General features: G+C 39.9%; 1 protein-coding gene across 2 annotated transcripts in view; it reads right to left on the bottom strand.

Annotated features, from left to right (window-relative positions):
* Positions 1 to 16,567, bottom strand: part of LOC106181527 (dynein axonemal heavy chain 3-like) — a 33,378-nt gene that overhangs the window by 3,868 nt on the left and 12,943 nt on the right. The window contains exons 29-64 of one of the 2 annotated variants that reach the window (XM_087004425.1): positions 16,242 to 16,333; positions 15,856 to 16,057; positions 15,284 to 15,436; positions 14,840 to 15,062; positions 14,556 to 14,686; positions 13,731 to 14,348; positions 13,209 to 13,370; positions 12,804 to 12,929; positions 12,259 to 12,416; positions 11,624 to 11,704; positions 11,312 to 11,495; positions 10,636 to 10,821; positions 10,150 to 10,376; positions 9,681 to 9,884; positions 9,054 to 9,181; positions 8,638 to 8,762; positions 8,124 to 8,477; positions 7,352 to 7,485; positions 7,016 to 7,178; positions 6,625 to 6,747; positions 6,076 to 6,243; positions 5,595 to 5,812; positions 5,256 to 5,463; positions 4,683 to 4,943; positions 4,296 to 4,497; positions 3,968 to 4,102; positions 3,230 to 3,402; positions 2,923 to 3,108; positions 2,524 to 2,766; positions 2,238 to 2,398; positions 1,907 to 2,064; positions 1,400 to 1,767; positions 1,111 to 1,227; positions 868 to 958; positions 327 to 433; positions 14 to 157 (exon numbers count right to left, since the gene is read on the bottom strand). In XM_087004425.1, coding sequence (XP_086860551.1) covers positions 14 to 157; positions 327 to 433; positions 868 to 958; positions 1,111 to 1,227; positions 1,400 to 1,767; positions 1,907 to 2,064; positions 2,238 to 2,398; positions 2,524 to 2,766; positions 2,923 to 3,108; positions 3,230 to 3,402; positions 3,968 to 4,102; positions 4,296 to 4,497; positions 4,683 to 4,943; positions 5,256 to 5,463; positions 5,595 to 5,812; positions 6,076 to 6,243; positions 6,625 to 6,747; positions 7,016 to 7,178; positions 7,352 to 7,485; positions 8,124 to 8,477; positions 8,638 to 8,762; positions 9,054 to 9,181; positions 9,681 to 9,884; positions 10,150 to 10,376; positions 10,636 to 10,821; positions 11,312 to 11,495; positions 11,624 to 11,704; positions 12,259 to 12,416; positions 12,804 to 12,929; positions 13,209 to 13,370; positions 13,731 to 14,348; positions 14,556 to 14,686; positions 14,840 to 15,062; positions 15,284 to 15,436; positions 15,856 to 16,057; positions 16,242 to 16,333 — 6,714 coding nt within the window. The remainder of the gene's footprint in view (positions 1 to 13; positions 158 to 326; positions 434 to 867; positions 959 to 1,110; positions 1,228 to 1,399; positions 1,768 to 1,906; positions 2,065 to 2,237; positions 2,399 to 2,523; positions 2,767 to 2,922; positions 3,109 to 3,229; positions 3,403 to 3,967; positions 4,103 to 4,295; positions 4,498 to 4,682; positions 4,944 to 5,255; positions 5,464 to 5,594; positions 5,813 to 6,075; positions 6,244 to 6,624; positions 6,748 to 7,015; positions 7,179 to 7,351; positions 7,486 to 8,123; positions 8,478 to 8,637; positions 8,763 to 9,053; positions 9,182 to 9,680; positions 9,885 to 10,149; positions 10,377 to 10,635; positions 10,822 to 11,311; positions 11,496 to 11,623; positions 11,705 to 12,258; positions 12,417 to 12,803; positions 12,930 to 13,208; positions 13,371 to 13,730; positions 14,349 to 14,555; positions 14,687 to 14,839; positions 15,063 to 15,283; positions 15,437 to 15,855; positions 16,058 to 16,241; positions 16,334 to 16,567) is intronic. The other variant, XM_087004426.1, reaches the window with a different exon arrangement.

The following is a 16,567-nucleotide window of genomic DNA, read 5'->3' as shown; positions in this document are numbered from 1 at the left end:
ACTGTCCACTTACCAGCATTTGCCTCATACTGATCCTGAGGTCAGACTCGTTGAATTCATAGGGAATGTTCCAGCCCAAGGGACCAAACTTCCTCCTCTCCTGGACCAATGCATGGAAGAAACACAGCCCAAACAGCATCTTGTGCCACTTCTCAGGCTGAAACAAACACCATATCAAGGTGAAAGGTGGGAAGGAATATCAAGGTGAAAGGTGGAGAGGATAGATAAAATAACAGGTGCCCGAATCAAATTATTCAGTTTGGAGCATGTAGCTTAAAGCTTAAGAAAGTTCTTAATGAGCCCAGAGCTGTATTCAGTATCTTTACCTTGTTACAGCTGTTGAAGAAGGCAGGGTCAGAGATTGGGTCATTGAGGTATGACCTCAGAAGGTTAGCTCTCAATCCTTTAGGAGGCTCATTGGTCATCTTTACACCTGGAAACCACAACACAGACAGTATAAATATCAAAACATTAATGTGTCTTTACACCTGGAAACCACAACACAGACAGCATAAATATCAAAACATTAATGTGTCTTTACACCCAGAAACCACAACACAGACAGCTTAAATATCAAAACATTAATGTGTCTTTACACCTAGAAACCACAACACAGACAGCATAAATATCAAAACATTAATGTGTCTTTACACCCAGAAACCACAACACAGACAGTATAAATATCAAAACATTAATGTGTCTTTACACCTAGAAACCACAACACAGACAGCATAAATATCAAGACATTAATGTGTCCTTACACCTAAAAACACAACAGAAAGAGTCAAATAACAAGGGATTTTTTCATTTATATTTCCACCATGCTATAATGCCAGCACAATAACTTACTGATAGACTTCTACTCACCATTTTGTAATATGGCCACAGGGAAGTCATTGGAGGGGTAACTGGTCAACCAAAGACGGAAATCTGGGTTAGTGCTCTCAGGAATTATGGTCTGGAAGAATGATAATTTAATTCATACATGTAGTAACCACAAAATGTATAATAACTTAAAGAGATGACTTTCTGAAAATTACCAAGAAACATTACAATTGTGCACCACTGTTTAATCAAGTGCTTTGTTTTGAATTTAAGTTGCATTAGTACCTCTTCACAAATCTTCTCCAGTTTGGGCATCCAACTAGTTGCTAGATGGCAGTTCTGCAAGACAACCCAGCTCCCATCCTTGATGGCATTGTCTATCATGTTGGCAGCAATGGGACCCTACGGAAGTAATAAAATATTTTAAACCACAGAGACTTAACAAAGTTAAATAGACCACAGAAGAGGTAGTTGTTGAAGGACAGTTGTTGCTTTTTTAAATATACATTCACTATGACCAAGGAATATAGTATCAGAAGTCTCACAGCATACTCTGAAGTTTCCTCTGTCTTACCTGTCCTTGTCCCAAAGAAATGGTCTGAATCTTATTGTTCCCCGTGGAGTAGCCTCTGTCCTCCCCATACTTCAGCAGAGCAGCCATGGGGTCCGCCCCTGGGGACAGCACAAAGATCAGGGGGGCACAGCAATGGGAGTCAGCAAATGACCCGGCCAGGTCAAAGGTCGGAGGCTCTATATAAGACTGGCCCAGATTGTCCACAATGAACTCCTGAACAGCAGGGACAATCTTATCTGGACGTAACACCCTGAGGACCACCATCTTGTCCAGACCCCCTAGGGTGTCATAGGGGGATGGATACTTGAACTCATGGGGGTTGGGGGAGTCATACATCTTCTTCCACTCACCAATGTTGTCACGCACATCTGAAATGATGCAAGATCTAATTACTATTGTGAAATTAACCATCAAGACAATCAGTTACAACTCTCATGAATCATATATAATACATCACATTCTTCTGCAGAATACGTAATTTCATCATGTCACATATCTACTACTTACGTTCAAAGAGGCCCTGTAGATTGGGTAGATTTGATGCCCTGACAATCTCTGACCATGATTTCTCTGTGAGCCACTCTGGGGCAGGATTGGGGTGAGGGTTATCCATGCCAACACCACCAGTCAGCAGGAAACGCCATACTTGGTCATCTATTTTACCACTGAAAATTTAAATGAGACATCAAGTCAGGTTGCAGTATAATATATACAATTGATTACCAGTCACAAAGACATTATTTCTTGCCATTGTAGCCAGGAGTTATAAACCATGTATATGTTTGTTTTATTGCACAGCAGCACCATTACACAAACCAAGTAGGTATGTTCACTGTACCTTCCATTCAGAATGCCAATGCTGAGCACAAAGGAAAAGAGTAGCTTGTCCTTCTCAAACAGTGAACGGCAGACATTACGATATATACTGTTGGTGAAGTGGTCATTGAGGTTATGAATTCTTTCCTCCAACTCAGACGCTGGTTCACTATTGATGATAGACTGAAAGAATAAACATTGTCATTTTTAGAATAACGACAGTATGCATTTATAGCTACTCAAATAAGGTCAGTGAGTACTGGTACATAGGTTCTATGTTGTATTGTACCAGTAGAACCAGCTCTTACCTGTAGGTATAAGTTGATGAACCAGGTCAGTGAGTACTGGTACATAGGTTCTATGTTGGCCAGCTCTGATATGCAGAAGAACAGTATGGAGGAGTGAACAGCCACTGGGAGATACCCGCTCCTTGTCTCATCTATCTCTTTCTCTGTGACATTAGCTATCTCCTGCTTGGCTGAGATCTCCTCAGAGAGAGTCTTGGAGGAGGACAGGATCTTGATGGCTGTCTCATCTTCCAGAATGTTGCCCTGAAATCAGTACAAATGTGAACATATTCACTGTGTTCACTTCACTGTTTTTAGCAAAGATTGGGTCTGCCATTTGAGTTAAGGTAAAAAAAACGTGTCATGAAAAATCTCAACTTATAAAACAAGTGCTCTTTTTCTACTGCTTGACCTACATACCTCTGAACTAGAAAGCACTTCCAAAATTTTGTCCTCAATTTCCTTGAGCTGCTTTTTGTTGGCAGCACTCTCCAAGACAAGCTGATTTTTCTTCTCTTCCAGCTCAGGCTTCTCCTTAGCAGCCACAATACCCAGCAGCTGGTCCTCCAGACCCTTAGGAGTGATCATGAAGTTCAGTAAGCACACCTGTAAAACACAGACAATCACATGAATATCTACCTTGTAGATAAAATAAAATGCTTATAAAATTCCCCTCATATGTAGCATCATTTCAATGAAAACAAACAGTGTTCACACTGAGCTGTACCTTGACTGAGACTTCAGGCATATAGTGTGGGTTCCTCAGCCTGGTGGTCATGTAGAACTTGAAGCCCTGAGAGTACTCCACCATGTTCTCTCCCAGTCTCATCATCTCTACACCACCAACTTTAAAGGTCAGCTTCTGCAAGACTGGCTCAAGGATGGGATCCAGCTCCTCTCCTGGAAATACACAATAGATGGCAGCACTTAGAAACGGTTAAACTACTGCTAGGGTGCACTGAGAACAAGGATACTAACAAAGTGACCCATGGTAATAATACATTACCTATATGTTGGAGATATTCAGGTTTGCAGCATAGAACACTAATATTTAATAGCATTGTCATCTGATCACCAGCTGTACTGCCTATTGTATTCTACTACATCAGTTATCCAGCCTATTGTATTCTACTACATCAGTTATCCAGCCTATTGTATTCTACTACATCAGTTATCCAGCCTATTGTATTCTACTATATTAGTTATCCAGCCTATTTTATTCTACTATATTAGTTATCCAGCCTATTGTATTCTACTACATCAGTTATCCAGCCTATTGTATTCTACTACATCAGTTATCCAGCCTATTGTATTCTACTACATCAGTTATCCAGCCTATTGTATTCTACTACATCAGTTATCCAGCCTATTGTATTCTACTATATCAGTTATCCAGCCTATTGTATTCTTCTATATTAGTTATCAAGCCTATTGTATTCTACTGCATTAGTTATCCAGAACACACCTATATTCTCCAGTAGAACTGGGTGTCCAAACTGGATGGAATTCTCCAAGGTTCTCACATAGCCAGGATCTGACAATTTGATGATTTTCATATTGTTTTCCCTCTCCATATTCTTCACCCACTTGTTGGCTTGCCCTGAAGAAAACATACAGTAACAACCATATCAGAACCATACACAGTGATTGGGATTGTTTCCATGAACTGATAGAGATGAATGTGTTACAATAAGCCATAGAAAACTGCAGATAATCCTGTCACAGACATCTGTATGTGTGTTAGCTATTTAAAACCTTGGTCCACATTGCAAAAAGTAAGAACAGAGCAGTACCTTGTGGATCTATCATGAGTGGCCAGCGGCGGGAGTTGGCCACAATGATACCATTGTCCACACTAAAGCTGTCCACTGGAAGGCCAGCAATGTTCCAGGCCCTGATCTTGACCGGCTCCCCAAGAGTGACATTAAGAGAAAAGTTTGGAGAACATGGGATTTCCTTCTCCACACAGTGGTCATGCCAATCCTTGGTCACATCCTGCAACAGACACATTCAGTGCAGTGCTTTGTCTCATCTAACACAATGTCAAGTACAACAAGTCTCATCTAACACAATGCCAAGTACAACTTGTCTGATCTCACACAATATTACTTGTCTTGGTTAATACAATACTCATCTCACTTAAAAAAAGTAAGTATATGCAGAACTGGTTGCAGTGTTACCTGTCTGAAGTCCACAGTGAATGCCCCCAGATATGCCACCACCGCACTACTCAGCAGTACATCACCTGTGATATTAATATAGGTGGCGCCAAGAACACGGGCATTTTCTGTCCACCGAGTCTTTTCACCACCAAGACCACCAATCAGCTTCTCTGCTCTGTCCAGTTTCTTCTCACAGAGATCTATATTGTCTTCCAGCTCCTTCTTCTTCTGTGTCATTGCCTCCAGTTCATCATTCAGAGCCTGAAGCTTGTCTACCACCTGGAAGGAAAGTATTCCTCGATTAGTGCTTTACATATTACAACTTAACACTCCTGGGAATACTTAAAACTAAAATGACACTGTATACAATATTTATGCTGATACTATTAAGGGTTAACATGTTTTACATTTATTATTTACAGTTTTGTTAAACCCACAATCATTTAGATTGTGTGGGGTGTGACAGTGTATTGTGTTGGGTGTGACAGTGGATTGTGTTGGTGAGACATACAGTTCATCCCACAGCAATACAGATTGTATTGGTTGTACAGGGTAAGAAATACTGTTCAATCTAATGCCCTCTGACCCTACCTCTTTAAGCTGTGCTCTCTTGGTGTTGAGTTTTTCCATCTGAACTGCCAGCTCGCCCTCGGCTTCAGCCAGTTTGGCCTTCTTTGGTGCCACCACTTTGGCCACCCTGTCATAGACATCCATGGCTTTCACCCAGCGACACAGACCCTCACAGGCTGTGGATGCCTGCTTGATTAACTTGGGGTCAAACTCCTTGTTGCTGATATAGCTGTAATACAACACAATACACATATACAATACCTACATTTTTTTCACTGTTTTTGAATTCATTAAGTTAAACTCACTTTCAATTGATCTTTTATTTATATCTTGTTACACTAATATTCTTCTAAAGCTTACGTTTCTCTGATATTCTTCATGATGGCTGGTGGAATGTTGTCCTTATCATAGGTCTTCAGTCTATCCAGGAACTTCATGTCACCCAGCAGTTTCTGAGAGGGTCCCCAGAAATCTTGGATCATCTTTCCTGAGCCTCCAGGGTCTGGCTTTCTCTCAGCCTTCACTCCCAGCATCACACACACCGACTCCATGACCAGTTTGACTGCAGCGGGAGGGTTCTGGAAATATATCATATGATCTAGAATTCTGGGAGACAGGTTTGTATATACACAAAGGGGATCTTTAGATACACATGGGAAAGCCTTAGGCACTGACTCCATCCCAAAATTGACTACAGTCATAAAAATTGATGAAGACTGTGTGGACCTCGAAAGATATTAAGGAATTTGTGAACTTGTTTCAAACTACAGCCCCACTGTAGACCTTGGCTCCATATTCTATTCCCTATTCCTACTCCCCATTTTTCTATCTCCAGCCTCACCTTCATGGCTTTGACCATGCTGATATCTGCAGGTTTCAGTGTGTTCAGGGCCTGGATGGAGGCCTCCAGGGCAGGGATGGCCTCAGCAAGGTCACTCTCACAATCATCTTTGATGGCTTGAGCTGCTGCAGCTGCTTTGTTAGCAACAGCCTCATCAGCTGCAACAATCTAGAAATAGTGAAATGTTTACATTATGGTTATCAATACTCTCCAAGTCAACAGCCTCATCAGCTGCAACAATCTAGAAATAGTGAAATGTTTACATTATGGTTATCAATACTCTCCAAGTCAACAGCAACATTCTACAAAAAGTGCAATGTGTACAGTGTGGTTATCAATTCATTCTAAATCAACAACAATAAGGTTAGGAGAAAATGTTGAATTAAAAAGAACTAAAAAAAAGTACATTATTTTAAATCAATTACTTTAAGTCATAAAAGGTCAAATATTTATATGTTGTAGCATCCAAAATCTGTTGAGAAACTGAAGTCATTAGCTTAAATACAAATTCTTATTCTTATCAACCCTCTTCTTTCTTCTGTCACTCACCTCTTTCTTGGCCTCCACATCCACTGTCTCCTGTTCAATCTTTGTCATCAGTTTGTCAGTTTCCTCTGATGTTTTGACAAGCTCTGGCTGCAGCTCACGTAGTTCTACCTGCATCACTGAGACCTAGGAAACATATGGACAAGAATATCACCAAAAAACTTGACATATCATTATAGTTCTACCTGCATCACTGAGACCTAGGAAACATATGGACAAGAATAACACCAAAAGCTCATCATATCAAAATATGCCATTATAAAGGCTGAAGATGGGCACTGGAACTGTTCTAGAATATGTTAGATTTACTATTGCTACCTATATATAAAACTGTAAACTCTCAATATTTCCACAGATGTGCAAACAATAAAGATATGCATTCTAAATACCCTACCTGCGAGGCAGCAAACTCCAACTTTTCAAGACCCACAATGTATCTGTTCTTCAGTGTTAAGATCTCTTCCTGTTTTACCCCCAGCAGTTTCTTAAAGGTCAATATCAGCTCTAGGTAAGAGGTGGGTGTTACATAGTTGTGTCTGCGGAGAACGTCCATAAATCTGAGGAAAATAACAGGAAAATTGTTATATATTCAACTGTTACATTGATTTATATACAGTTCAGCATGCAAGAAAACATGAAATGAAAAATGCAGATGATTTCACACATCTCTACTAAGAAGCAAATATAAAACAATGCTGCCTTCCATGAAGCAGAAAAAAGCAGTGGTTACCTTTCTGAGAGTTTTCGGACACTTTCATGGAAATATTTACACATGAAGACCACACTGGTCCTCACACTGTCCTCTAGATCTACCTCCTCCAGGAACTTGTTAGCCACCATCTCTAGGGCATCTTCTGGCCAAGCCTGGAATATACAACAATTGTTATATTTTCTAGATCACTGTAACATATAACACATTCTCTTATATAACATAGCACCACACCATCTCTAGGGCATCTTCTGGCCAGGCCTGGAATATACAACAATTGTTATATTTTCTAGTGCACTGTCACATATAACACATTCTCTTATATAACATAGCACCACACCATCTCTAGAGCATCTTCTGGCCAGGCCTGGAATATACAACAATTGTTATATTTTCTAGTGCACTGTCACATATAACACATTCTCTTATATAACATAGCACCACACCATCTCTAGAGCATCTTCTGGCCAAGCCTGGAATATACAACAATTGTTATATTTTTTAGACTACTGTCGCATCTAACACACTGTCTGTCTAACACACTGTCACATTTAAGATACTGTTACATGCAACACACTGTCACACATAAAGGACAGTCACACCTAAAATACTGTCATATTTAACACACTGTCACAGCTAACATACTGTCATATTTAACACACTGTCACAGCTAACACACTGTCATATTTAACACAATGTCACATCTAACACACTGTCGTATTTAACACAATGTCACAGCTAACATACTGTCATATTTAACACACTGTCACAGCTAACACACAGTTCTACCTACCTGGAACCAATCAATGGTGCAGCAATTAATGAGAGAAGGAAACATCCTCAGTCTGTTTCTAAAGGCGTCTCCTATGGGGCTCATGGCCAGCACAATGTGAAGGTTCTGTTTCACTCTGTCTATGAAGTAGTTGTACATGGCCAGAGGAGTAGCATCCATCTTCTTGCCCTCATTTCTGGCCACTGTCTGCATTTTCTCTATGATCTCAGCTTTCTCATCAGAGGGGTACAGGTTGGGTACATCCCCTGTGTTCAGGATCATACTAATGTCCTCCATGAAGGATTCATCTTTGATCTGAGTATCAGCAAACAGGAACACTGTGGGTTTGCCGTCCCCGCCTGCCTTCAGGAGGAGCTGAAAGACAACACACACTGATCACTGCCAGAATGGCATCTAATTAAGGACCCTGTCCCTGGCTAATTGATAACTGTATGTTGTTATATAATTACTAATGAAGCTTTAATGTACGCAGGAAATACAATAGACAATTAAAAAGATGTTATCAGCCAGGTACCTTTTTCAAGTCATCTCTCCAGTCATTTCTGCTGTAGTTCTTGGTGATTTCAATCATGAACATGTCATACTCTGCCATGGCTGTGGCCAGCTTAGCTGCACTCTGGCGACCACTGCCTCCAATACCTAGTGTACAGAGAGAGTTATATCAATATACTGTCCTAACTGGCACAACTGACTCATTCATATCTGTCACATTTGTCACATCTAGTACAATATCACACTTGTCACACATCTAACACACCATTAACCACATTACTAGGCCAACTGAACTCTGAAAACCATGGCAACGTTTGAAGGTTGTAACAAAGTTATCCCTTAAAATAATTTACATGAATGACAATTGTTTCAAGGATAGTTCATATAATCCAAAATAAAAAGACAGCATATAAAACATTTCTACTATGTGTAACTTACCAACAAGAAGTGCATGCCCGTTATCCTGCTTGAGTACACGTGCGACACGGGATATGTGTTCAATGGCAAACTTAAACATGACCAGGTGCATGGGAGCCTTACTGATGGAGTTGTAGTCATCCAGGTAGCTGAAATGGGAGGTGCAGGTGAGGGAGAGAGGACAGTGCTGGACAGGTGTGTCACCAGGTGTTCACTGGATACAGACACCATGGACAGTGACACTGTTTTCACATTAACACTGTGGACAGTGACACTGTTTTCACATTAACACTGTGGACAGTGACACTGTAGACACTTTAACAAACACAATTGCTGATACAACATATGAAAAATATTGTGAGATATCATAACATTTACACAAGATGTGTTTGGAGTATAACCTGGGAAATGTCCCATGCTGAGAAAACTGAGAAACAGCAGTATACATGTGGACAGTAGTGTTAAAACAATAATGAACTGAAAACAACCAAATGACAACATCAATAACAGACAACAGCTTGCTCATCAGATACACCATGAGCTGACCTAACAAATGTCACTAATAACTGATTGCCTGTTCCATATACCCTCGTAAAGTACATGTCAGCTCTTTGAAGTCAGTCACCACATCGCACATTGTTCTCTTACCCCTCTATAGTACTTGTGAGCTCCTTGAGGTCAGTCACCTCATCATACACCTTATTCTGCTCATCCATGTAGTCTCCAAAGAACAAGCTACGGATGTGGTCATCTATCACCTTGCCAGAGGGTGACAGGTGGCTTAAGATTTTGTCCACACTGACTTTCAGGTAGTCCTGACAGGTGGTCTTCACAATGTTGAAGAAAGTCAGCCTGAAGAAAATGGAGACATAAACTGCTTCTGATGACAGAGCAAATGTCAACAGTAAAATTATCAGAAGAGAAATTCCCCTTTTTATCAAATTATTAGCATATATATCTTCTTCACTGCAGCACTCTGTATATAGAAGTGTTAAAATTCTCATTAATCTGCCTTCCGCATAAAACATATTAAATATTATTTTCATAATAATTGTTCAAAATAAGAAAAAATTGCCAGTAAGATGATTTGCCAACTGTTAACATTTCCGTGACTCACCTGTCTTCGCTGTCAATGAGACGGTCATAAAACACACGATAGACCTCGTGCACCCACAGGCGCATGAGCTTGTCTGTATCCTGCATGTGCGTTGATGGTATGAGCAGCACACCACGTATGACACGTGAGAAATCACGCAGGTTGAACACGTAGTGACTCTTGGAAGGAGTTGGTAAGAAGTGTGTGATGGCCTCCTTGTACACCCCCATAGTGGCTGCTACCATCATCTGGAACACGCCAAGCATACAGGTTAGTTAACTAACACAGATATCTCTCACTTACCAGCTTATTTATCCACCTGTCTGCCATAGATTATAATAAAATTATTCCATATACCATATTCTCTATTGCTCACTGAACTAAAAGGATAAATAAATATGTAATTTTAAAATATATAGTGTGTGAAACTTTTTCTGGAATGTGAAATAACGATCACAATATCTGTAAATAAAAGATTCAATCTATAATCCTCTAAAGATGGGTTACCTTGCCAACTCTGGTGAAACTGGCCTCAAACCCCTTGGCAAAGTGCCAGTCCACAATGGAGGTGAAGATCCTGGTCATGGTGGTGTCATCAAACTCGTCGATGGAGATGATGTTCAGGTGGCGTGTGAACCGACTGCTGATGTCATTTCTTCCTCCACCTGGGGGACCCATAGCAGACACAAACAGCTGAAAATAAATAGATACAGATATACGAGTTATTCAGAGGTTTTGTCTTCACAAAAACGTAATGTAGAATATGAGACACAAGCAGCTGAAGAAATATACAGAAATATATGAGTTATTCAGATGTTTTGTCTCCACCAGAACAACATAAAAGGAAAGGAAGGTGCATATAATGTTTAATAGAAATATATCAATACTACCAAACAAATTTTTACATCAGTAAGGAAAAATTCAAGTTCTTCTCTTGGTAGTTTATCAGTGATGTCTAAGTGAATTGATGATTTGTAGCATGTGGCAGGTGTCTCAATGTGTTATGTGTGACAATGTGTCAGGTGTGACAATGTGTCAGGTGTGACAATGTGTCAGGTGTGACAGTGTGTCAGGTGTGAAATTGCGACAGGTGTGACAGTATGTCAGGTGTGGCAGTGTGTCAGGTGTGACAATGTGTCAGGTGTGACAGTGTGTCAGGTGTTTTTCCTACCACACCACTTACCACATCAGTGAGGAAGAGTTTAGTTGTATCCTTGACATCATACCAGTGACCATGATCTATCCACTGCCGCAGCAGTTCTATAGGTGGCTGAGCTCCATACTTCTCCTTGGCTGGCATGTTCAGATCATCCACAAACACTATACACTTCTTGTTCATGGGAGGACCAAATACACCCTTCCTTCGCCTAGAGTGAAATACAGCATCATTAGCTGTTTGTACTATTATTTTGATATAACGTTACACCTGTTGATATGATGATGTCAATGGTGATGTTACATTAAGGACAACGTTTAGTAGCACTTGCTTCCATACCTGTCTAGTTTGGACATAATGATGTCCTGGGTCTGATTGGCAGAGGTGCGGGCTGAGAAGTTCATACAGTTGGGAATGTACCTGAAAAACATCAAGTAAATAATATAATACACAGGCTGTCATATGATACATTGTATATCATACACATCAACACACACAGACATATACTGTATCATACACACAGGATGTCATATGATACATTGTATATCATACACACCAACACACACAGACATATACTGTATCATACACACAGGATGTCATTTGATACACTGTATATCATACACACCAACACACACAGACATATACTGTATCATACACACAGGATGTCATTTGATACATTGTATATCATACACACCAACACACACAGACATATACTGTATCATACACACAGGATGTCATATGATACATTGTATATAATACCAACACACACAGACTTATACTGTATCATACATGCTACATAAATAAATATACACATAAGGAGTTATCATGCATCTGTGCACTTTTCCAATACATTAAGATGAAGAGAATCAATTAATATTGTGTCTCATGACTACAAAGACACTATTTACAAGGACCATGACTTGGATTTTACTTGACTGTGATAAACAGCATAATATCCCCAGTGGTTGACTTACTTTTCCTTAGGCATGCTGACCAGGTGGCTCTGTGTAATGGCAGACTTCCCTGTTCCTGTAGGACCCACAAACAACATTGGGATCTGATGGTGAAGGTAAGTGTTCAGGAAAAACTTCTGGCGAGCTGTGTCAGCAGTGTGGATGATAAGCTCACTGACCTGGAATATAGATCATTTCAGTAGCCAGATATGGCCTAAGTCATGTGTATTATATATATACAACTAGATGATGTGACTTGAATTGTGTATTTTTTCACAGCATTTCAAATGACATACAGGTCTACAGAGAACAGATAAGACACTGTAAAACATACAGTCAGTTTAATGTGTTAGCTGAGACAGTGTGTTAATTGTGTGTTAGTTGTGACAGTGTGTTAGGTGTGACAGTGTGTTGAGTGTGACATTGTGTTAGCTATGACAGTGTGTAAGCTGTGACAGTGTTTTAGCACTGACAGTATGTTGAGTGTGACAGTGTTTTAGCAATGACAGTGTGTTAAGTGTGACAGTGTGTTAGCTGTGAGCCTGTGACAGTGTGTAGATACTTACATTAGCATCAGGAGGCACAGTGAGCAGTCCTTTATCTAGTGTGTCCAGCCAGTCTATCCACATACCACTGGCACGTTTCTCAAAGAAAAAGTCAAAGATGGTGCCACGCTCTGGGAAAGAGTTGTTCTACAAAACAAATTGGGGCATCATTTTTAAAAGAGAGAATTGCAACCATTCTGTTCCAATTTATTCAAAAGTCATTTCATTCACTTAGTTTGGTTGGTTATAATAACTTAACTATCTGTTTATTTGGGTACTTCATGACATGACTATTTTATTTTGTTTGATGGTCTTTACAGTATTAGACTAAATGGTGCTCTTAACAGTACTGAGGCCAATACCTTGTGGACCTTAACTTTATGTCTAAGCAAATCTTGGCAATATAAACAATGTGTATTTCCATACCTTAGTGATCTTGACACTCTTTGGTTTAGGGTGAGCTTCATCACTGCCACTGATCAGGTTTCTAAAGTAGACATCAAACTTCTTCCTGCTGTCTCCAGTCAAAGTCCCTCCAATAGTCCAGACCAGGGCAAACAAAAACAACCCCTGGAGCCACAGGGTGATCTGAAACACACAGATTATCAGAGATTGTTAATTATCTTACAGACCAGGGCAAACAAAAACAATCCCTGGAGCCACAGGGTGATCTGAAACACACAGATTATCAGAGATTGTTAATTATCTTACAGACCAGGGCAAACAAAAACAACCCCTGGAGCCACAGGGTGATCTGAAACACACAGATTATCAGAGATTTCTCATTAATTATTTGATTAACATAAAATCATAGATTATGTGGAAGTTTTATTCTTGGTCAATGTTTTTAAAACATCAGTTAAACCCTTGCAATCCAAACATAATTCCTTTTTTTTTTTCAGAAATCAAAACTGATGTCACAGTTTTGGCGTGAAAATATCCTTTTACCTGTTGGCTAGTTAACTGTTCCTGTCCCTCAGTACCAGACAGAGCTATCTCATCCAGAAGACAGGTGTACAGCCTCATCATGGAGCGGGCCAGGTGGATCTGGGATGTATTGATGTAGAACTTGCACTCATGTCTCAGGAACTCCAGACAGGGGTCCAGCAGCCACTCAAACAAATCATTCACCATCCCAGACTCATCAGCTGTCAGGTTCTTAGGGAGATCATGCTCCATATAAGACTGCTTAGAGGGCTTCCATCCCAGCTGATGAGGTTCCAGGTAGATCATTCCACACCTGCTGACTGTGGCTGGAGACGCCTGCTCCAGGTCTGCTGGCTCAAATATCAGGTTCATGGTGTTACTCATCTGTATGATCTCACCACTCATTAGACATAACTGAAAGGAAGGAAGACAATGTGTTAGATGTGATATTGTAATTATCTGAATGATCTCACCACTCATTAGACATAACTGAAAGGAAGGAAGACAATGTGTTAGATGTGATATTGTAATTATCTGAATGATCTCACCACTCATTAGACATAACTGAAAGGAAGTAAGAAAATGTGTTTGATGTGATATTGTAATTATCTGAATGATCTCACCACTCATTAGACATAACTGAAAGGAAGTAAGAAAATGTGTTTGATGTGATATTGTAATCATTTGGATGCATTTGCTCTTGTGTTTTGTCAGTATATGTTAGTTACCCACCTTCTTATTCTCATCCAGTGCTGTGTTCATGTTCTCAATCATATTGTGTTACTTGTGCTCATGTCTTCTTGTGTTGTGTCAGTATACATATGTCAATATATGTCAGTTACCCACCTTTTTATTGTCATCCAGTACTGTATTCATGTTCTCAATCCAGACAGCGTCTACAGGACCGTCAAACAGAATCCACTTCCTGTCATCACTAGGGTTCACTGCAAACTCTCTGAATGTGTTGGCAAGAACACCTGAGAAAAGACACATACAGCTCTCATTGTTTTCAGTCCCACTGATATTAAACATGTTCATACCTTAAATCAATTTAACAGGAACTAGACACTTTAAGTTTTTTTAGTTAAGTAGAAGTGTGGTAATAAAGAAAGTTGAAGTCATCATCTTACCATCAGACCACTCATGTGACACAGGGTCAAAGCATCCATACAGCTGTCCCATGGTGATAGCTTTAGGGTTGATGATGCGGTACATCACTTTGTTCTCTTCCATCATCCCAGCAGCATGGAGGTCAGAGAGGGCATCTGCCAGCACCTGGTAGGAACACGTCTTCCCTCCAAGAGGCTCACCAACTATCATCAGACCATGACGCACAAGGATCATTTCATAGACCTAAGGATTAACAAAGAATTTTTTTAGAAAGACATACAAGTATAAAATACTGCCATTCTTTAAAAATCTCTGCCACAGTTAACAGAATTTAGTCCAATTTTTAAAATGGGTAAATGCATCTGAATGGCAAACCACTGATAAAATTTGGAATAGAAGTATACATCTATCCTCAGTTACATTTTTGGAAAGCTGTTTTCATGACAATGCTACAAGTGACAAACCTGGATAATCTTATCAATAAACCATGGCACTGGCTGGAGATGTTTCTTAGCAATGTTGTCTCTGAGAGCATCCAGGAAAATGTCATAGTCAGGTTTGGGCAGGGAAACTCCTGGGAACAAATCTGAGATGATTCCTTCAAATAGTGGAACATCCTAAAAATAAATATAAAATGTCGTGGTCAGGTCCTGGGTCCAGTTTCATCAACACTGGATAGCGCTATCTTATGGATAACACAATCCTTTGGGTAGAATTGTTATCCTCTGGACAGTTTTCTTGAGGATAGCAGCCTCTTTTAACCACTTGAAAGCAATATTAGAGACAAAAATAAGTATCTAGTGTTTGTTAAACATTAATTTACCCACAGGATAATTGCCCAGAGGATAACAATATTACTTAATGGATAGTGTTATCCAGTGGATAGCGCTATCCAATGTTGATGAAACTGATAAATATAAATCAAGTTAGACATTCAGATATTAATACAACAAAAGATACTGCTTGTCTACTTTTGTAATCTTAAAAATATAAATGAAAATAAAACAGAGAAAGTCTCAATTCAGCCGCCACTAACCTGTGCCAAGAACTTTGGTAAGTTGACATCTTTGATAGCTTTGAGCAGTAGGACGGGCTCATCTTCTTTTGGGTACTTGAGTTTTAAGTTGCCAGCAGCAGTGAGGACGGACTTGACGGCTCTCATGCCATAATCGTAGTGATGCTGTGACGACAGCTGCTCCGAACACAGGCGATAGGTAGCAACAATCTTACCAGCCAAGCTATGGAAATACATAACCATGGAGAGTTATAACAGATATCAGATATACTTCTATGTTAAACAACATATTGATAAAGAGAGCTTTTAATACCATACAGCACTATCTTAATAAACCTGTATTCATAATTCAATGTCAAAGGCATGTTAGCTGTGATAGTGGTTTAGATGTATGTCCACAGTCTTACCTCCTAGCATCTACAAATCCTACAGAGTAGAGGGAGATTTCACCAATCAGCCCATAGTCTGGCACCATCATAGCCACAGTACGGAACAGCACCTACAGCATACAATTACACAATGAGTACTATGTAGTGGACTGGATGAATGGATTTCCAAAGATAAATCTACAGAGCTGTGTTGTAAGGTGTAAAAGGTGGGTGTACAATATATGAAGCTGATCTCACCTTCAAGTTATCACATAAACATATTCAGATGGACTCCTGGTTACAGTAATACATAAATTCACCTTCAAGTTATCTGGCAGTTCCTGGTGCCCTGCATACCCAGGGTT

This window comes from Lingula anatina, chromosome 2 (genome assembly GCF_051362555.1).
Source record: "Lingula anatina isolate TDL-2025a chromosome 2, LinAna3.0, whole genome shotgun sequence".
NCBI lineage: Eukaryota > Metazoa > Brachiopoda > Lingulata > Lingulida > Lingulidae > Lingula > Lingula anatina.
Note: the sequence above shows the minus strand (reverse complement) of the source record. Positions and strands in the feature narration are given on the sequence as shown.